The sequence below is a fragment of the Notechis scutatus genome, chromosome 7 (assembly GCF_049901735.1).
Source record: "Notechis scutatus isolate UNSWTSFEM ecotype Mainland chromosome 7, rNotScu1.2, whole genome shotgun sequence".
Lineage (NCBI taxonomy): Eukaryota > Metazoa > Chordata > Lepidosauria > Squamata > Elapidae > Notechis > Notechis scutatus.
This window is the reverse complement of record NC_142015.1, coordinates 3,210,585-3,232,544: the sequence shown is the minus strand read 5'-3', so window position 1 is coordinate 3,232,544 and position 21,960 is coordinate 3,210,585. Positions and strand designations below refer to the sequence as shown.

The window sequence follows — 21,960 nt, the reverse complement described above, 5'->3', positions numbered from 1 at the left end:
TATTCTATTCTATTCTATTCTATTCTATTCTATTCTATTCTATTCTATTCCATTCCATTCTATTCCATTCCATGATCTATTCTATTCTATTCTATTCTATTCTATTCCTATTCTATTCTATTCTATTCTATTCTATTCTATTCCTTATTCTGTTCTATTCTATTCCTTATTCTGTTTTATTCCATTTTATATTCTATTCTATTTTCTATTCTAATATTCCACATTCTATTCTCTATCCTCTTCTATTTTTCACATAATCAAAATTCAGCTTGGCAACTGACTCATACTTATGACGGTGGCCGTGTCCTGGGGTCACGTGGCCTTCTGACAAGCAGAGTCAACGCTTGAAGCCAGATTCACTTAACAATCATGTGACCAACTTAACAACTGCAGTGATTCACTTAACAACGGTGGTCATGAAATGGGGCAAAATTCACGTAAAGAATGTTTAACTTAGCAACAGAAATGTGGGTAAAAATCTCCTCTGCTACATCAAGGAGTTGGAAAATGAAATGATTAATATTTAAAATTCCAAAAGGTATAAAAAAATATTTTAGGCCGGGAACTGAAAGGTGGCAGTTGTTGCGAGATTTCTGATGAAGGGCAATTCTCAAGCGAGGCTCCGCGATCAAAGAAAAGAAATGAAAGATGAAATGAAATGAAATGTAACAAATAACATGAAATGTGGAGGCAGGCAGGCAGGCAGGCAGGAGAATTAAAAAAACAAAAATAAAAATCCAAATGGTAGCTATAGTTGCATCTACCACATTTTTTTTTTTTTTTTTTTGGTTACACAAACACACCGCAAAGATGCTGTGTCGTGTCCCTGTTGGAATCTGATTCCAAGGGAGAGGTGGAACAGCTGACAGGGAGTGGGAGTGTGGCTCCGGTGGCTGTGGAGGAAACTGGGGAAGGACACAGTCGGGCTGGGCATTCAGAGGAAGACCCAGGCCCACCCCCTCTTCATCCTGTGGCATGCAGGGAGGAGCGGATAAGGGAGCAACGTGGCTTATGGGGGAGAAAAAGGCCCTGATTGCCTTCATTAGCTGCAGCTGGGAGAACAGGATAAAGAGGGTGTTTGCGCACAGCACCTTGCTGGAAGCAAAGCATGCATTATCTTTGTTTGTCACATCTTATCTGGAGTCCTCCCAACTGTGTGTGTTTCATTATCTTTTGAAGTCTGCAATTCCTTATTCTGCCCTGTCTCGTTAATTGCAGCAGCGTGGTTTGTGTTGGTTTTTGTTTATAATTGAGATGTACTTTGGGTTCGGACTGAATTTCTCCCCTTTAAAAACTGTTCTTGGCAGAGTTTTTTTCTCCAGCCGATGATAACTGGTCCTTGGGAGCTACGTTGAAGGAATTAAAGGAAATTTACCTACTTTTGTGACTTTGTTGCTTTTATGCCATGCCCTGGGTCATCACATTGCACCTCATACAATGAAATTTTTGAAGCCCACCCCTGGGTACCAGGTGTTAAGTCTTTAAAGTTTCCCCCGTTTTGAATTTCTGAATCCAGAAAATAAAATTTCGGGAGGAGAGGCATAAATTGTTCTGTTAGCCTGCCAGCGGAAATGGAGCTCAGGAGGGCCACCTACGGTCTCCTGGGCTCTGTTTTCAACCGTGACGGCTTCCTAAAACCCTCCGCCAAAGAAAACGGTGTCAGGGCCCCGACAATCCAGTCCCATTCAAATCATGAGTTTCGCCGCATCTCTGAGTTTTTTTAAAAAAACAAGATTTATTAGGAGTGAACATGTCAGCATTACCTGGGCGCAGCCGACTCTGAGACACATCATTCATCTCACCCTTGACCCTGAATGTATATTCTCCAATGGGACACATCCCTAGCCAAGAGTCATCAATCATGCTCTCCAGTAATGATCTACCATGCCAGAAGCTTCGGCCGCCTAGCAATTACCTATGAAAAATATTTAAGGTAGGCATTATTTTCCCCCACTCCCTTTCTGCTGACAAGACTAAAAGACCAGAGAAATATTTTTGAGTTGACAAACGGAGCTCGGGGAAGCCGTGTGGCCACGTGCAGCCTCCCCAAACTCCGTTTTCGCTGGCATGGGGCTGCAGGAAGCCATCGCAGCTGGAAACAGAGCCTTGATGAGTGACGTTGAGCTGGCCACACCCAAACTAGCCACGCCCCACCCAGGTCAAGCATATCTCTGATGCAGCCCTCAATGAAATCAAGTTTGACACCCCTGTTCAAGATTTCCCATTCCTCCGACAAACAAGAGAAGAAGGAAAAAGAGCGGAAGGGAAGCATTAAAATCCATCACCCCGAAGCCTTTACGGCTAAGAGAAGAAGGGGAAGAAGAAAAAAAATCCTCAGCTCAATTCATTCTTGCTCAGGTACATTAGCAAATGGGAAAGGACAGGAATCGGAGCTGGGCCAGCCACAAAAGCTAAATATGGCAAGAGGTGAGCTGGCAGGCAGCCCAGACTTGAGCAACAATGGAGCCTTAATAAAACAACCTTGTCTATTAAATCCTGTGGGTGGGAACGCTATTGACTTCCAGGGTAGGGTATCTTATACCTGGCTCTCAACCGAAAACACTTTTTCATTCTTCCCGTTTTTGAGAAAACAAGGAGGCGACGCCAATGCAGGGCCCTGGGGTTCGGTTGCACCTGACGGGGACCGAGGTCAAAAGTTTGAAAGGGATCTAAGATGTCAATACCTGGGCCAAAGAGGAGGGCTAGTCATCCTGTTGGCTCTTGACGCCCCGTCCATAACCCAAGGTAAACAAGGAAAAACAAGGTCATGTGGATAATGAGGAAACAAGGTGCACCAAGGATGGGACAGCCACTACCGAGCCGCAGCCGTTTCTTAGTCCTTCTACCTGACGAGCACCACAATATTCTGGGAAGGTCTAAGCTGCAGGTTAAACGTGCATGGATTCCCGCAACGTTAATGGTTTAGTGTGCCAATGCTAGAGACTTCACTCCTAGGAACATAGCCCCTTCGTTCAATCACTGCCTCCTTCTGGTTCTTCCATGTTGGCTTATTTGAAATGGAAAAACATCAAACCTTTTTTTAAAATGGAAAGCTAGTTTAATCTCCCCAGAGAGAGATATTATGAGCCGCGGTGGAGCAGTAGTTAGTGTGTGGTACTGCAGGCTACTTCTGCTGACTGCCGGCTGACTGCAATTTGGCAGATCGAATCTCACCAGGCTCCAGGTTGACTCGGCCTTCCGACCTTCTGAGGTGGGTAAAATGAGGACTCAGATTGTTGCGGGGGGCAAGAGGCTGACTCTGTAAACTGCTTAAGTGTGGGCTGTAAAGCACTGTGAAGCGGTATATAAGCCTAAGTGCTATTCCTTCCTTCCTTCCTTCCTTCCTTCCTTCCTTCCTTCCTTCCTTCCTTCCTTCCTTGCTTGCTTGCTTGCTTGCTTGCTTGCTTGCTTGCTTGCTTGCTTGCTTGCTTGCCTTGCTTGCTTGCTTGCTTGCTTGCTTGCTTGCTTGCCATGGTGGTGCAGTGGTTAGAATGCAGTATTGCAGGCTAATTCTGCCCACAGCCAGCAGTTCAATCCTGACGGGCTCAAGGTTGACTCAGCCTTCCATCCCTCCGAGGTGGGTAAAATAAGGACCCAGATTGTTGGAGGCAAGAAGATACTCTATAAACCGCTTAAGAGTGGGCTGTAAAGCACTGTGAAGTGGTATATAAGTCTAAGTGCTATTGCTATTATGGCGTTTGGCTTAAAAAAGGGTAAAAGATAAAGGTTCCCCTTATCCAGTCGTGTCTGACTATTTGGGGCTGGCGCTCGTCTGTCTCCTAACCCTTCTGTGGTCATGTGGCCAGCATGACTATACGCCAAGACACAAGGGACGCTTTTCCCTTCCCACCGAAGTGGTACCTATTGATCTATTCGCATTTGCATGCTTTCAAACTGCAAGGTGGGCAGGACCTGGAGCAAGAATAGGAGCTTAATCTTCCCAGAAGTAAATATGATGGCATCTGCCCTGTCCTCTTCTTAAAAGGAAAGCTTTGGTAAAACAAGGGAGAGAAATGTCATGTCATCATTCATTTCAGGAGGACTAGAACAAGCATCCCTATGCACTTAGCTTTTTTGTGTGTGGTAACAGCCCAAAAAACTAATACGATTCTTTGATTGTAGTAACAGGAGCATCAAATCAAAAGCACATGAAGTTTAATATCGCTTTATAAAACCTTTGTTAAGACCACACCCGGAATACTGCATCCAGTTTTAGTTACTGCTTACAAAAAAGATGTTGAGACTTGGGGAAAAATGTTCAGAGAAGAGCAACTAACATGATTAAAAACTTGGAGACTAAAACACATATGAAGAACGGCTGCAGGTTTTGGGGCTTGGCTAGTCTAGAGAAAAGAAGAATTAGGGGGGACGTGATGGCAGAATTCCAGGATTTGAAGGGCTGACACAACAAAGAAGGGCCTCAACTTATTTTCCAAAGCACTGGAGGGCAGGACGAGAAGCGATGGATGGAAACTAACCAGAGAGAAGCAAACTGGAATTACGGAGAAACTTCCCAGCAGTGAGGACAATTAACCAGTGGAACAGCTTGCCTCCAGAAGCTGTGGGTGCTCCATCACTGGAGGCTTTCAAGAAGAGACAGGACACACACACCTGTCTGGAATAGTGTTTGACCAGGGGGTTGGAGTAGAAGGCATCCAAGGTCCCTTCCTGCTCTCTTCTATTCAAAGTGCCCTCTTGTTAATTAATCCGGGGAACGAGTGCCACTGCAGTGGGGAGGTCGTGCGCCTAGAGCTAATTTAATCCTCTCCCTTATTTTATTTTTTCCAGTTGCCCTTTCCTGCTTCCTGATGGCGTGTAAGAGGACAATGAGGCACAAGCCCTAGAACAGAGCTGAAGGCTTCGGCTGGCCAAGCCTCTCCAGAAGGCAATTCAGTATGCAAATCCTGCAATCTGTGGGGCGCTGACCGGGAAGGGGAAAACCTCTCCCTTGGGCCATTTGGTGCCTCTTTAGAAAAGGGTGGTTTGTCCCCAGCCTTCTGCAAAGAGGAGTGGGCTGACGCGTGCCCATCAGTCCCACCCTTCCACAGGGAAGGTCCCTGGACTACAGGCACAGGGCTGGGCTGCTGGAGGTCTCCCTCCCAGGACTCCCCACCTGGCCCATTTTGGATGCAGGTAAGTGCAGGGCGCGCATGGACGCTCAGGGAGGGCAAAAAAAAAAACCCGGGCCTCCCGGAAGTTCGGGAAGGCTGGAAATGGGCCCGTTTCTGGCTTCCGGAGAGGCTCTGGAACCAGGGGAGGCTGTTTTCACCCTTCCGGAGGCTCGAGGAAAGCATCCAGAGGCCGGGGACTTCAAAAACTCCCCTCCCCGGCTGTGGTGCAGGAGGCCGACTAGGCCACGCCCACATCCATCCAGCAATCAGGCAGAGAACCCCTTGCTTTTTTTTTTTTGAAGCCCACCCCTTACTAAAGTCTAGAATAAATACCCAGTTTCCCCGAAAATATGACCCACCCTGAAAGTAAGTCCTAGCTTGATTTTAATAGATGTGCCCAATATAAGCCCTACCCCCGCCAAATAAGCCCTAATTAAGGCCTAATTTTTGAAGCCCACCCCTGTACAGACACCACTGAGCCACAATGCTTCCTCCTCCTCCTTCTCCTCCTGGTGTGGTTGCATGGGATCAGGTTCCAAACAGCTGACACCACCCCCCTCCCCAGCCTAACGAGCCCCCTCCCCCCCAAGGCCCCCTCTTCCGCTCAGCCTTTGTGGTCGGTTTGATGAACTTGTTATCTTCCCTCTCCAGACTCCTATAATTTACTCGCTGCTTTGCTTCCCCGGCCTGCTTAATTAGGGCCCTGGTGTGGAAGAACAGAAGAGAAGGGATATTTAGGCAGATAAGTGCCTGGTTGGTTTTTCTTTCCTCCTGCCTCGACTTTGGAAACTGAAGAGGTGAGTTAAAAGAGGAAAGATTTACGCCTCCATTATCTCCCCCGAGGGTGGAGGACCATCGGTAGGATTTACTGCTCCGCTTTGGTTCAAACAATGTTTGAGAACCAGCCACTTATGAAAGTGAAGGATTGAGAGGTGCCAGATGGAAGCCGTCCTGCAACCCTGGCCTGTAGCCATCGCTTTGTTTTGGTCCTGGGCTTCCCTTTTAATCACCTTCAGCCGGCGAACCCTCAAATCCTGCTATTTATCTACTAATCGCTAGCAGTGTTTCTTGCTAAAGCCTAGAATAAATAGCCAGTTTCCCCGAAAATACGACCTACCCTGAAAGTAAGTCCTAGCTTGATTTTTACACGTGTGCCCAATATAAGCCATGCCCCCCAAAAAATATCTATCTATCTATCATCTACCTATCTACCTACCTACCATCATCTATCAATCAAATTTATTGTCCACCCACCCTGCCATAGAGCTACTCTGGGCAGCTTACAACCGTTAAAAATGTAAACAAAACAATAGTAAAACAATGAAACAATCAAATAAATAATGGAGGTACAGCAATATGAATTAAAAGACATGCGGGGAGGGAGCAGGATGTGCACAGGGGAAGTGGGGTCTTGTAGTCTAAGAGCCAACCCCAAGGTTTAGGAAGCCTTATTAAGAGAACAGTAAGTAAGGACAGAAGAATTCCAGCAGGTTAACTATTTTCAATTAAGAATATAGTTATCTATACTCAGGGTGGGGAGTTTCTCACAATCTTACAGTGCTGCAGCAAGGAGACAGTTCTCTTCACTGATAAGGAGGAAGTGCACAGCTGCACAATGTTTACACAACAATCCTTGGAATAATTATCAGTCTGAAAACTAATGTTTATGCCTTGCGCAGTGCAATTTAATAAGAGCATGTTGAAGGGGGAAAAAATGTGGGAAGGCTGTTCCACCTCGACCATGAAATGTCCAATTTAGGCAATAAAATATTTGGAGCAGGGACCGGTCATTCTCATTTCCCGATCTTCTCCACGTCTCTACGTGCTCAGACAAAAGTTAGCAAAGTTAGCGTTGCGGGCAATATGCATCTCCCATCTCCAAGAAAAATGCTCTGAATAGGATAGGCAGTTGTGTAGTGAGCATTTATCTACCTGTTTCTCGCAAGGGCCAGGCAAGGAGAGCATCACTTTGTGAGGTCGAATGCCTGACAGGTTACATTTTTTAATCACAATTTGCAGACCTCACATAACAGGGTCAAAACTCAGGGTCAACAAGAAAGGATGCCCTGGCCATACAACAGCAGCCCCACCCATCCCCAAACGCTGTCAGTGCCAGCCTTTGTGTGGCCTATCAAGGACTCTGATCGAGAAATTAGATTAGATTAACAGAGTTGGAAGGGACCTTGGAGGTCACGTAGTCCAACCCCCCCGCCCAAGCAGGAGACGCTACACCATTTCTGACAGATGGCAGTCCAGTCTCTTCTTGAAGGTCTCAAGTGATGAAGTTCCCACAACTTCCGAGGGCAACGTCTGTTCCATTGGTTGATTGTTCTCCCTCTCAGAAAATTCCTCCTTATTTCCAGGTTGAATCTCTCCTTGATCAGTTTCCATCCATTATTCCTTGTCTGGCCTTCAGGTGCTTTAGAAAATAGCTTGACCCCTTCCTCCTCTCTGTGGCAGCCCCTCAAATACTGGAAGGCTGCTCTCCTGTCTCCCCTGGTCCTTCTCTTCCCTAGACTAGCCAGGCCCAGTTCCTGCAACCGTTCATCCTATGTTTTAGCCTCCAGTCCCCTAATCCTCTTGGTTGCTCTTTTCTACACTCTTTCTAGAGTCTCAACCTCTTTTTGATAGTGTGGTGAGCAAAACTGGATGCAGGATTCTAGGTGTGGCCTTACTAAGGCTTTAAGGCTTTGGGAAATAGCTTGACCCCCCTCTTGTTTGTGGCAGCCCCCTCAAATATTGGAAGACTGCTATCCTCTCTCCCCTGGTCCTTCTCTGCACTAGACTAACCAGGCCCAGTTGGGATAGGAAGAACGAGACTCTGATTTGGAGATGCCATCAGAAAGGCTAAAAAGGAGAGCCAGAAGCCTCTGCCTGGCTGCCCTGGGGCAAAAGTGTACAAAGTCATTTGACTTTGGCTGAGGGCCATCCTTGGCCTTTGGATGGCACGTCAGAGGTCACACTCTGGCTTGTGGTAGTTATGGTCGGTGGGTTCTGGCAGGCTGCCTCAAAAGCCTGGAGGACTGCAAGAAGCTTTGGGACTTCTGATTCCCTTCCACACATTTGGGAGACAAGACGAGGGGGGAATCCATTTCTTGCCAGGTATCCCCTCTTCTCAGTCTCTCAACGAAAAGCTCTCAACAGCGTCGCTTGATCCGATCCAGGAGAGCGAAATCTTTTTGTTTGGCCTTGTGTTTCTTCAGCCTGGGCTAGATAAGAACAGCAGTAGAGATAAGGGCCAGGATGCCGCTAAATGACACTGCCAGCTGTTAACTGAAGTGCTCCGTTGCTTTTCATCTCCAAGTGAAGAGCATTTGCGGGGAGAGTAACTGCTCACTTGAATCTTGGGGCCATTCACTGATGCCCTCGTGCAAATCCTGGGATTCGTTCTTGAAGGCTTGTGCGTATCAACAAATCGCTCTCGGAAAAACATGTCTGCTCGCCATTAGCACGGAACAGAATTCTTTATTGGCCAAGCGTGATTGGACACACAAGGAATTTGTCTTTGGTGCATATGCTCAAACCCATGTGGTCCTGCTTCATCGTTAAACCCTCTTTCCAATCAGCCTCCATGTTTCCGGTGTCTTCCTCCCGGCTTGGAACTGAACCAGATCGATATTCCTTCCAACATGAGAGTCATAAGGGTTGGTCACCGCTGCCTTGTTGCTGGAGACGCAACTCAGGAGTTGAGGATTTTACTCCTCTGGTTTAGAAGTCTTATTGGTGCCATCTCTGGAAGCTAATCTTTCAAAAAATGTGTCTCTCGGCTGATTGCTATGTATTAAAAATGCATATATTCCGCAAATAAGTGGAATCTATCAAGACATCAAGAACATCCTTTCTGACTTTCAATGGCTGACCTAGATACTGCAACAGCTCAGGCTTAAGTAGCTCACCTAGATTATTGCCAATTTGGCTCAGTATAAGTCTTCACAGTCAACTAATAAAATAATCTTTGCATAAAGGGTTCCATCTGCATAATGCATTCTGCTCACAGTGAACTCCATGAATTTAAAAGAGGCTTTTTTTCCTAGGTTCGGCTGCCTCTTTTCATTTTAAAAGCTTTGCTGTAAACCATTATCTACATGTATAAACTATACCCAGGAATCACAGCACAGGCCCCAGACCTTCTATTATCATCACAGAATGGAAGAACTCAAAAATGAAAGCAAGATAAAAATGATTTATTTTTTAAAATGAATTCAGCGCCAATGGAGTTCGGTCGATTAAATCAATTTTTAAAGGGCTTTTTTTTTTTCTCTGCTTTTAAGGATGTGTGTTTGCTTTAAAAGTTACCCTCTTAACGAGCACCGAAAACAAGAAGTAAAATAATGGTATAATTAAACTATATAAACAATTATTTATTACTGTCAATAAGCCCTTGGTTCATGAGCATCCAAACAAACTGATCCATAGATTATAGGTGTTTATGTGAAGTAGATTATATAGGCCATCCTCAACTTAAAAACAGTTCATTTATTGACTGTTCAAAGCTATAACATTTATGAAAAAGTGACCTAACTTTTTCACACTTATAAATATCACAGCGTTCCCATGGCCACATGATCAAAATTCAGGCGCTTGGCCACTGACTCACAGTTATGACAATGTCAGCTTTGGAAGCCATATTAGCACCAGAAGCTTCCACGCTGCCACATTCTTGAGCCTGGGAAAGTGGGGGGGGGATTTCTTGGAGTGTATGTGGTTGGACATAATAGCATTCTTCTTCTAAGTCAAGGTCATGTTATCTCTGCACCTGGGTGAGGGGAGGTCTCAAGTTGGGATGGATGGTGATTGGGGCATGTGGTGCCATGAGGGTGGAGGTTGGTTCTCCAAGCTTGTGGGTTGGTTTTCAAACGTTTAGAGGATTTCTCCCAAATTCCACTGAAGTTTGCTTAACGACTGAGAGAAGTTTGGTTTGCTTAACAACTGAGATGTTCAGCTAACAACCATTTTTTTTTTTTTTTTTGCAAAACAACTGTGGCACTGGCTTACAAATTGCCACCAAAAAAGGTCATACAATCAAATATATTGACCAAATTTACAAATGTCATGAGTTACAGCTGAGATGGGCAGGCTCCACTGTGGTCGTAACTCAAGAACCGCCTGTATAAGCTTTTAAGGCCTTATAAATTGTATCTGAGGGTTTTTTTCTCCTAGCCTGGTGCCCAGTATATCCAGAGAACACCATATTGGATAGGGCTGGTGTGAAAAGATCCCAAGAACATGAATGGGTGCTGTGAATCCGCAGCTGCTTTCTTCTTAGCAGAAGAGAGAATAATAGAGTTGGAAGGGACCTTGGAGGTCTTCTAGTCCAGCCCCCTGCCCAAGCAGAAGACCTTATACCATTTCAGATAAGTGGCTGTCCAGTCTCTTCTTAAAAACCTCCAGTGATGGAGCACCCACAATTTCTGGTGGCAAGTTGTTCCACTGGTTAATCGTCCTCACTGTTAGGGAGTTTCTCCTTAATTCCAGTTTGCTTCTCTCCTTGATTAGTTTCCATCCAATGTTTCTAATCTTGCCCTCTGGTGCTTTGGAGAATAATTTGACCCCCTCTTCTTTGTGGCAACCCCTCAAATGCTGAAATACTGATATCATGTCACCCTCTCGTCCTTCTTTTCTCTAGATTGGCCATACACAATTCCTGCAACTTTATATATTTTAGCAAACTTACATGTATCTGATGGGTTCCTTTATCTACATTTTTTTAAAAAATCAGGATTTAACCCTAAGAGAGAGCCAATAAAACTCTTCAAGCGAACAAAAAAATAAATGACTTATTGCTTTTATGCAATAAGAACAGAAATAAGTTGAAAATAAAAGACCTGAAAACTGTTTCCTACTAGCACCATTCTGCATTACGTGCCCAGCAATATTTACTGTTCTCTTTTGGCCTCTAGTCAAAGCAGACTAGAGCTTGCTGGTTCTGGGAAGAAAAAAAAAAAAAACCACTGTGGAATGCATTTAACCAGAAGCAAAAGCAAAACGAAGATGTGCAATAAGGACATTTCCAAATTACAGCCCTCAAATTCCGCCCTTTTCCCATTTCCAGAGATAGCAAATTGATGGCTCCTCTGGCTCCTCTACAATTTAGAACAAAAAGTGATCTAACTAAGATGGTGTAGACATTTTCTTATATCACCCCCGATAATGTTTCAGAATTGGGCATAGCAACACACAAGCCAGCTCCGAAATAAGAATCCATTGATGCTATTCCCAAGGGCCCAAAATATATCTTGTCTGGAACATTCCCGATTTCACGGTTTGAGGGCCTCCCACAATACAAACCATGGAGCTGCAGCATAAAGGCTCGTGAAAGAAAGCGACACAAATTCGAGACTCTCAATCTACGCCAGGAAATAAAAGTCAACAGAAGCGAACTAGACAGGCTGAATAGGGTACAATGCCCCCCCGCTTGTTTTTATCCTACCTAACCAGTAATTTATTCTCCTACTATTATATTTGTGTGATAGATGTGATGACCCGGGGTGTGGCGCAAAGGCAACCCAGCCAGGTAATAAGTAGCGGTCCCTTTATTAGCTCCAACTTTGCCCCCAATGTACCGGTTACCTTCCGGTCTGGAGAAAAACTCTCCCAGGACACTGCAACAGCCTTTGGCTGCAGATATTCCAATCCAAAAGTGGTGTAAACAGAAAGCTTTAAACTATAAATCCAACAAAACAAGATAAAGTAATCAATCCGGCAGGGCAAGATAGGGAGTTCCAGAAGTGAAGTAACACTGCAGTAAATCAAACCAGTTGGGAGGATGCCAGGAACTCAGGTAACAGCAGTCCACATTAGATAAACTCAGCATTTGTTCCCGACAAATGCTCCTCCCAACTGCCTCTCCTTTAAACTCCCTCCCCAGGTGTGCTTTGTGAAGGGAATCAGGGCCCTTTCCTCCCACGTAAGCAAGGCAATCCATGTTGGTCTCTTCTCCGTTCTTCCCTGCGTGCCCTAGGATGAGGAGGAGGTGGGCCTGGGTCTTCCTCTGAACCCCCTCTCCCTTGTTCAATCTCTTCCCTGCTCTGCCTAACCTGACTTTGCCCTTCCCCAGTTTCCTCCACAGCCAACGGAGCCAACCTCCCACTCTCTGTCAGCTGTTCGTCTTCCTCCTCGGATTCAGACTCCGGCAGGGGCATGCCAATAGATGTGTAGTCTCCGTTTCTTGCCTAGACTTGCCTCCCATCAGTCACTGGATCACTTGAGACCTTGATCCTACCTGTGTCAACATGGCCTCAGTTTGTATATTTTCTCATTTCTGATATTATTTTTTTTCCTGTATACACAAAGAGCCTCTGTGTTGCAACCAGGCATTCTTAACACATCAAGCAGAGAGGGACAAAACTGCAAGCGTGCATTTGCAGAGATAAATCTCAACTCACTCCAAGATTTCCGATATGAATGCATGCGGAACGAGTCCAGCGGGGAACAAAGTAGAAGCACAGGCTCCGAAATTGTAGAAGGCTTGGATGATGTCCTTTAGCTCTGGGCACCAAAGAACAGCATCTGTGAAGAAGAGAAGAAAGGATTGAGATCAGTAGACCAAAAAAAAAAAGGGACGAGAAGATAACTTGTGATTGGAATTCTGGGAATAGAAGCAATTGTGGTTAAATATTCCTTGGCGTATTTTTTGACAAAACTCACTTAACGGATTCTCACTGTGAACAACCTCAATTTGGGGCACAATTGTGGTCGTAAGTAAAAGGACTACCTACATTCTAAATCAGGGGTCTCCAACCTTAGCAACTTTAAGACTTGTGGACTTCAACTCCCAGAGTTCCTCAGTCAGCAAAGTTCATCCTTCCTTCCTTCCTTCTTTCTCCCTTCCTTTCCTCTTTCTCTCTCTCTCTCGCTTTCCTCCTTCCTCCCTCCCTCCCTTCCTTTGATTTTTAGAGCAAAGCTGGCTGAGGAACTCTGGGAGTTGAAGTCCACAAGTCTTAAAGTTGTCAAGGATAGAGACCCCTGTTCTAAATCATTACAATTTCAATAGAGCCAGTCCTTAACTTGCCTCCACAACCGAGTTGAAATACCAGTTTGGCGAACCAGCTGTAACTTTAACATCCGATTCGCTCGAACCAGTCCGAACCGCTAGAATCCCACCCCTGATTAAATGCTCTGTTTTCTTCTGAAACTTTTATTTTCTTGGATTTACCTACGGTTGGCCTACCAGAGGTCGAAAAGCTCAATAAATTGTGTGCGGCGGGTGTCGCACGTTGGCAGTTGTGACTGACGCATACTTTGAGGGACAGGGAGCCGCAGCAGAGGGACGAAAGAGCCACATGCGGCTCTAGAGCCAGGGGTTGCTGACCCCTATCCTAGAAGGAAGGTCCTCCTGCCCCTAAGAAAAGATGGTTTCCGAAACAGCGATGGAAGAGACGTGGCCTTTTTGCATTGGGCCAATATTTGTTCTGCCAAGGAATGGCGTCTCCCTTGCTTCCCCAGGGCCCGTTTGAACTCTGCTTTCATAACGAAGCATGAAAGCAATTGTGACACCAGCTGGGCAGAAGCAAAGAAATATAAGACAGGTACACCATCTCTTCATTCATCCCGCAGTGCTTAAAATCTTCTTTCCCTCTGTCATATTTCTTCCATAAAACGTGTAATGCATAGAATGTTTAAAAACGATTTATTGTGGAGTCGAAGAATAGCAGATGTTATTTATGCATATATGCATAACATGAAGCATAACCAAGTTCCCATTACAGGTCACTTTTTCTAAGCTACAATTTGCTCAGCAGATTGACCTTGGCAGGACTATTGTTCATTTCCCCTCCCTATTTTCCACCAATCACGCTCGCCCAAGATAGCTTATAACTGGGCCCTTATCTAACTTAATGAAATTCAAGGTAGAAAAAAGTAAAGTCCTACACTTAGGCAAGAAAAAACAAAAGTCCACCTATAGACTGGGGGAAACCAGGCTCAATAGCAGTAACTATGACAGGGATCTTGGAGTCTTACTGGACAACCAGCTAAATGGGAGCCAGCAGTGTGCAGCGGCAGCCAAAAAAGCCAATGCAATCCTAAACTGCATTAACAGAGGGATACAACCAAGATTAAGGGAGGTACTAATATCACTCTATAAAGCCTTAGTAAGGCCACACCTAGAATCCTGCATCCAGTTTTGGTCACCACACTATAAAAAAGATGTGGAGACTCTAGAAAGAGTGCAGAGGAGAGCAACCAGGATGATTAGAGGACTGGAGACTAAAACATACGATGAACGGTTGCAGGAACTGGACATGGCTTATAATTTAGAATAGAATAGAGCTGGAAGGGACCTATACAAACAAGTGACTGTCTAGTGTCTTTTTAAAAGCTTCCGGTGATGAAGCACCAACAACTTCTGGTGGCAAACTGTTCCACTGATGAATAGTCCTCACTGTTAGGAAGTTAGTCTAGGGAAGAGAAGGACCAGGGGAGACATGAGAGCAGCCTTCCAATATTTGAGGGGCTGCTCCAGAGAAGAGGAAGGGGTCAACCTGTTTTCTAAAGCATCCGAAGGCCAGACAATGGATGGAAACTGATCAAGGAGAGATTCAACCTGGAAATAAGGAGGAATTTTCTACAAGGGAGAACAATCAATGGAACAGCAGTTGCCTTCAGAAGTTGTGGAACCTTCATCCCTGGAGGCTTTCAAGAAGAGATTGGACTGCCATTTGTCAGAAATGGTGTAGGGTCTCCTGCTTGGGGTGGTGGTGGACTGGATGACCTACAAGGTCCCTTCCAACTCTGTTAATCTGTATGTATGATTCTGTGTGTAACCCTTTCGGAGCCAGACATGTGAAATCACCAACCAAGACATTTCTCATCGTGGCAAGCCAAAAGAAATTAAAAGAAGCTGCTCCCACACTGACGAAGGAAAGATCCAGCTGGGAGGTCTTTCGTTCAAGGCCATGACTAGCCTTGTGAAGATTGGGCTGCTCTGCCAAGGAAAGATTCATGGGCATTAGTTGCTGGCCCAGATCCTTGGTCCACGGATTTTAACTGCTTCGGGGAACGAGCCAAGGTAGTAATTTCCTAGCTTCCCACGGTGCTACGGGGCCTGAGTCATGGGTTCGTCCAGCTGCCAGTGGGACGGCAGAAGCACAGCTACCAGTATCTTCTCTTGGCTTCTCACTGGGCACGGTGTGGGAGAGGCCAAGATGCCCCTTGGAGCAACTGGGCTGGGGAAAGGAATGCCAGGGAGAGATGCCAAGGTGCCCCAGTATCTTAGCTGTGGAGGGGGAAGAGGAGATTCCTAAGAGAGATGGATGGGGGGGGGGCTGCTTGCTCCGAACGTGCCACAAGAAACTCTGCAAACCTCTCTTCGCAAGGTGTCATCTCAAGCTGGAGTTAATCCGAAACTTAATCAGCTTAGCTTTTTAAGCCCCGGGATGTCACGGGAGGTGTAGGCAAGCAGCAGCCACAGATAAAGACCTCTTAGAGGAGATTTCCACCCAAATTCTGGAGCCTGACGTCTGTTTTCTCCATCTCTTCCCTTTGGCCGGAGACGCTGATAACCCTGCCGGGCCTCTCCAGGCGACTTCGACACTCCTCGGTCCTGATTATCAGAGAGGAAGGGAGCTTCGGCCAAAACCTCTTGCTTCCTTTTGCAAGCATTGCTTTCTGTTTGCTTGAACAACTTTTCCAAATGGAGGAAGAGGAGGAGGAGGAGGAGGAGGAGGAGAGGGGGAAGGGATAGGGGAAGGAGGAGCAGTGGGAGGAGAGGGAGGAGGAGAAGAGGAAGAAGGGAAGGGGAAGGGAGGGAGGGGGAGAGGAAAAAGGGAGGAGGAAAAGGTGGGGAGGGGATAAGGGCGAGACAGTGGGAGGAGAGGGAGAGGAGGAGAAAGGGAGAGGGAGAAGAGGAGGAGGATGGGAAGCAAGGGAGAGGGAGGGGAAAGAGGGAGCAGGAAGAGGAGATAGGGGAGGAGAGAGTGGGAAGAGAGGGAGAGGAAGAGAAAGGAGGAGGAGGATGGGAAGGGGTAGGGAGGAGAGGGAACAGGAAGAGGAGGGGAGGGGATAGTGAAGAAAGGAAGGAAGGAAGGAAGGAAGGAAGGAAGGAAGGAAGGAAGGAAGGAAGGAAGGAAGGAAGGAAGGAAGGAAGGAAGGAAGGAAGGAAGGAAGGAAGGAAGGAAGGAAGGAAGGAAGGTGCTCCAGTCAAGACCAGGCCGACTGCCTATTCGTTTTCCTCCCTCACCTCACAATTACCTGGCTGCATCCAGTTTTGGTCACCACACTATAAAAAGATGTTGAGACTCTAGAAAGAGTGTAGAGAAGAGCAACCAGGATGATGACAGGACTGGAGGCTGAAACGTGCGATGAATGGTTGCAGGAACTGGGGAAGAGAAGAACCAGGGGACATAGGATAGCAGTCTTCCAATATTTGAAGGGCTGCCACAGAGAGGACGGGTTCAAGCTATTCTCCAACGCACCTGAAGGCCAGACAAGGAACAATGGATGGAAACTGATCAAGGAGAGAGATTTAACCAGGAAATAAGGAGATATTTTCTGACAGTGAGAACAATCAACCCAAGGAACAGAAGTTGCCTTCAGACGTTGTGGGAGCTTCATCACTCAAAGTTTTCAAGAAGAGACCTGGACTGTCATGTGTCAGAAATGGTGTAGGCCAGATGACCTCCAAGGTCCCTACCAACTCTGTTAATCTATTAAACATCACCCAAGAACTCAATCTGACCCTCTGCCAGAATGCCAAAATCAAGATTTCATCCAGTATGAAAAATCGCATAACATCTGACACTCGCACAGTAACGACGGCGTTCTTAAATGTGGTGCCAGTCCCTGACTCATGGTTTGTTTAACAATAATGCACTGACTAAGCTCCAATTAGCCAATACACAATGTTCTGAGTCAAAACCACACTATAGTTTAGTGCCGGAATCCCAAGCCGTTCAGGGTCATTGGACACATTTGGCATTTTGAGAGCCTGTTATGAGTATTCCCACACAATGGTTGCTGGAAAACTCATAGACCAGAAGGCAGACAAAGCATAGCACACACCATTTGACTTTCTAAAAATACGACACTCTGATATTTTTGAAAAATACCAGTCATGCACAAGGCAGGGTTTTGTTTTGTTGTAAGTAAGTAAGTAAGTAAGTAAGTAAGTAAGTAAGTAAGTAAGAAAGAAAGAAAGAAAGAAAGAAAGAAAGAAAGAAAGTAAGAAAGAAAGAGGGAGGGAGGGAGGGAAGAAAGAAATGAAGGAAGGAGGGAAGGAAGGGAGGAAAGAGGAGGAGGAGGAGGAGAGGGAGAAAGTGAATTTGGCACACCAGACACTTTGTGCTCCATAGATTTCCTGTTTCCTTTTCACAAATTTCAGAAACCAACTATATAGGCTCCCAATAATGGCCAGGAGCTGAAAACCCAACATATTTGGAAGGCACCAGATTTGGAAAGGCTGAGATTTAATTTTGCAGGAAATTATCATATCCAAATCCAGCCTGATCATCCATGTCTTTCAGTCTTGTATGGATGAAAACGAGTGTGTATAACATATCCGTTTTCATGACAACAGTTGGTGCTTATGTACCACATTCCATTCTTAGATTATGAAGTTTTTAACGCCTTGCTCGATCCTCTCTATACCTGGCTTGCATTATTTTGCTTTTCATTAGCTAATTTTTTAGAAATGTTTTAGTAAAAAATAATAGGAGAAAAAGCTCAGAAAACTCCTAATGTATGCTACTGACAAATATTCCTTATGCATATAGAAACACAGTTCTAGGCTGCATAAGCAGAGGGATAGAATCAAGATCACGTTAAGTGTTAATACCACTTTATAATGCCTTGGTAAGGCCACACTTGGAATACTGCATTCAGTTTTGGTTGCCATGATGTAAAAAAGACGTTGAGACTCCAGAAAGAGAAGAGCAACCAAGATGGTTAGGGGACTGAAGGCTAAAACATATGAAGAACGGTTGCAGGAATTGGGTATGTCTAGTTTAATGAAAAGAAGGACCAGGGGAGACAGGATAGCAATGTTCCAATATCTCAGGAGTTGCCACAAAGAAGAGGAAGGGGTCAATCTATTCTGCAAAGCACCAGAAGGCAAGATAAGAAGCAATGGATGGAAACTAATCAAGAACAGAAACAACCTAGAACTAAGGCGAAATTTCCTCACCGTTAGAACAATTAATCAGTGGAACAACTTTCCTCCAGAAGTTGTGAATTCTCCAACACTGCAAGTTTTTAAGAAGAGATTGGATAACCATTTGTCTGAAATGGTATAGGGTTTCCTGCCTAAGCAGGGGGTTGGACTAGAAGACCTCCAAGATCCCTTCCAACTCTGTTTCTATTCTATTCTATTCTGTTTCATTCTATTCTATTCTATATTCTGTTCTCTTCTAGTCAAGTCGAGTCTATAGGATATGCTGCCCTTCAGCAGAGTACCTTGCAAGATACCTGTATTATTTTGATTTGTCCCATGGTGGCCCATTTTGGGTACCACTGTCCTCTACCATCACTCTTACAAAGACATGAGCCACCAATGTGAAGGTTCTCACATCTCCACTGTAATTGAACCCTGGGGAAGAGAGAAGACTTGACTTGCAAGGTCGGATACAATGGCAAACACTCTAAATTTGCTCCCAAATCCTGTCGCAAATTCATCCGAGGCTTTTTAGGCCTCATGGAAGTTAGCCTCGTGAGCCGCACGGATGCTTCAGAGCCGCACTGATTGAATAGCTGAGTGTAATACTTTCTCCAGCTGGCAAAAGCTGTTACTTTCCAAATGTTTATTGCTTGGGCTCTTCAACCCTCTACAAGAATGATGACCCTACAGAGAACGAGAGCCAGAAAAAAGAAAAAAAATCAAATCCGGTAAACATGCCCGCTCTCTCGTAGCTCTTGCGGTGAAAGGCAAGCCACTTTCCTGAAATCGAAGAAGGAAATGGGAAGAACATCTCTTCCTGCCCTGAGAAAGCCATTAAAGCATCTTTGCATCTCTTGTCTACTTTCCCATCTGCTGGATGAACCTGAGGCCCTGATACTTGCGCCCACATGTTCCTCACCAGGATGGAGAAGTCTAATGGGAGCACGGGAAGCCCATGTTCATTGTGTCTTCAAGAACACGTCCCTCAGACCTCTACATTAGTGGGTTATTGGACACCATTTTAGGGGGGGGGGGGGCGGGTTTCACTGGAATAAGTTGAAATAATAGAATAGAAAATAATAGGAGTTGGAAGGGACTTTGGAGGTCTTCTAGCCCCCAACCCCTGCCCAAGCAGGAAACCCTATACTTTTTCAGACAGATGGTTGTCCAGTCTCTTCTTAAAAACCTCCAGTGCTGGATCATTCACAACCTCTGGAGGCAAGTTGTTCCTCTGGTTTATTGTTCTGTTAAGAAAGTTCTAGGTTGTTTCTCTCCTTCCATCCGTTGCTTCTTGTCCTGCCTTCAGGTGCTTTGGAGGTTGACTCCCTCTTAGATATTGGAAGACTGCTATCATGTGAATGAATGAATGAATGAATGAATGAATGAATGAATGAATGAATGAATGAATACTTTTTTGGCCAAGTGTGGTTGGACACGCAAGGAATTTGTCTTGGTGAAAATGCTCTCAGTGTCCATAAAAGAAAAGATACATTCGTCAAGAATCAAAAAACACTGAGGTTGTTAGAATAGAATAGAATAGAATAGAATAGAATAGAATAGAATAGAATAGAGATAGAATAGAATAGAATAGAATGGAATGAAGAATAGAATAGAATAATGGAATAGAATAGAATAGAATAGAATAGAATAGAATAGAATAGAATAGAATAGAATAGAATGAAGAATAGAATAGAATAGAATAGAATAGAATAGAATAGAATAGAATAGAATAGAATAGAATAGAATAGAATAGAATAGAATAGAATTCTTTATTGGCCAACTGGACACACAAGGAATTTGTCTTGGTGCAAATGCTCTCAGTGCACATAAAAGAAAAGATACATTCATCAAGAGTCAAGAATCATCAGGTACAACACTTAATGAAAGTCATAGGGTACAATAAGCAATCAAATCATACTAGGAAACAGTCAATAGAAATCGTAAAGATACAAGCAACAAAGTTAAAGTTATAAAGTCACAAGTGGGAGGGGATGGATGATAAGGAGTGATGAGAAGGTTAATAGTAATAGTATTACTATTACTTTGTATTTTTTACTATTTACTTTGTAAATAGTTGGACAGTGTTGAAGGAATTATTTGTTTAGCAGAGTGATGGCGTTCTGGGGAAAAACTGTCCTTGTGTTTAGTTGTTCTGGTGTGCAGTGCTCTACAGCATCGTTTTGAGGGAAGGAGTTGAAACAGTTTATGTCCGGGATGTGAGGGGTCTGTAGATATTTTCTCTTTTTGACTCGTGCAGTATACAGGTCCTCATGAAAGGCAGGTTGGTAGCCATTGTTTTTTCTGCAGTCCTCATTATCTTCTGAAGTCTGTGTCTTTCCTGTTGGGTTTCCTTCTTTTCATTAAACTAGACATACCTGATTCCTGCAACCCATTCCTCATTCTTCAAGAACGTGTCCCTTAGTCGGATTATTGGACATTATTATTAGTGGGACTTTCACTGGAATAAGTTACAGTAGGTTGTAGCCCGTCTCCTGCTCGCTGCATCTGCACGGTGCTTGAAATATGAGATACTAAGCAATTGTTCCTCTGGGACACACTCCAGATAGCTCCGAGGGTTGCATATCCTGATTCCCAGATAGTGAGATAGGCCTGGTTTTAGAGCAAGGGTCTCCAAACTTGGCAGCTCTAAGACTTGTGGACTTCAACTCCCAGAATTCCTGAGCTAATATGACAGGAAGAGGAATTCTGGGAGTTGAAGTCCACAAGTCTTAAAGCTGTCCAGTTTGAAGACCCCCTGGTTTTAGAGCAGCAGTATGAGGAAGGGAGATTGTGGGGGAAAGAGAATTGGTATAGCTCCGGGGATCACAGCTTAGCATGTGACACTGATGCAGAGGAACCAAAATCCTCGTGTTCGATGCTTCTCTTCATCTTCACCCATTTTATTCAGAACAAACATGTCTTCAGAAATGTGGCCGAATTCCCGATGCCTAGGTGGCCTGTGAATCTCTCCGGCACAGAAGCTAGACAATGTATGCTTTTAAGAGAGATTGAAATGAGAAGGACCTGGAAGTTCCAAGCATTTAGGGCAGTGGTGGCTAACCTCTTTGGGCTCCTGTGCCAAAAAATTTGTGCGCACTTAGGCTCACGCGCTCATGTGCCAGCATCCAGAAGGCAATGTGCGCCCCCCACCCCGCTCCCTGTGCTGTGCATGCATAACCCCCTACCCTGCTCCCTTACCTGCACTGAGCCTCACAGCTGATTTTCGGCCGGTTTGAGGCCTTTTCAGCCTCCCAGAGGCTTGAAAAAATCCCTCCGCAGGCTTTGCAGGATGAATAATAGGCCCGTTTCGTCACTTCCAGGAAGTGACGAAACGGGCCTATTATTCCGCCTGCAAAGCCTGCAGAGGTTTTTTCAAGCCTCTGGGAGTCCAAAAAAGGCCTCAAACCAGCCGAAAAATCATCTGTGAGGTACGCACATGCACAGCGAGGTAGGTTTGCCTGCGGCTCGCGTGCCAGCAAAAATGGCTCTGCGTGCCAGCTGTGGCACGTGTGCCATAGGTTCATCACAATGGATTTAGGGGAATCTAAACCCTGCAAGCTACATGGCGGTGCTAGGGCTACGCTCCCCCTACCATCACGGCAACTGTGATGACGAATGAGTTCTACATGAGTTCCTGTCAAAGCTACTTAGGATCATCTGCGGCAGGAAGTAGGTTCTCATCCTCTCCTCTCGGTCCTTCCCTTGCTTCCTTCTCTTGGCATGTCGTTTTCTCACTTTCGACTCTCTTACTGTTCCTTG

General features: G+C 45.2%; 1 protein-coding gene across 1 annotated transcript in view; it reads right to left on the bottom strand.

The window, feature by feature from the left end:
- Positions 1 to 21,960, bottom strand: part of FAM178B (family with sequence similarity 178 member B) — a 196,188-nt gene that overhangs the window by 136,946 nt on the left and 37,282 nt on the right. The window contains exon 4 of the mRNA XM_087969642.1: positions 12,497 to 12,620. Coding sequence (XP_087825768.1) covers positions 12,497 to 12,620 — 124 coding nt within the window. The remainder of the gene's footprint in view (positions 1 to 12,496; positions 12,621 to 21,960) is intronic.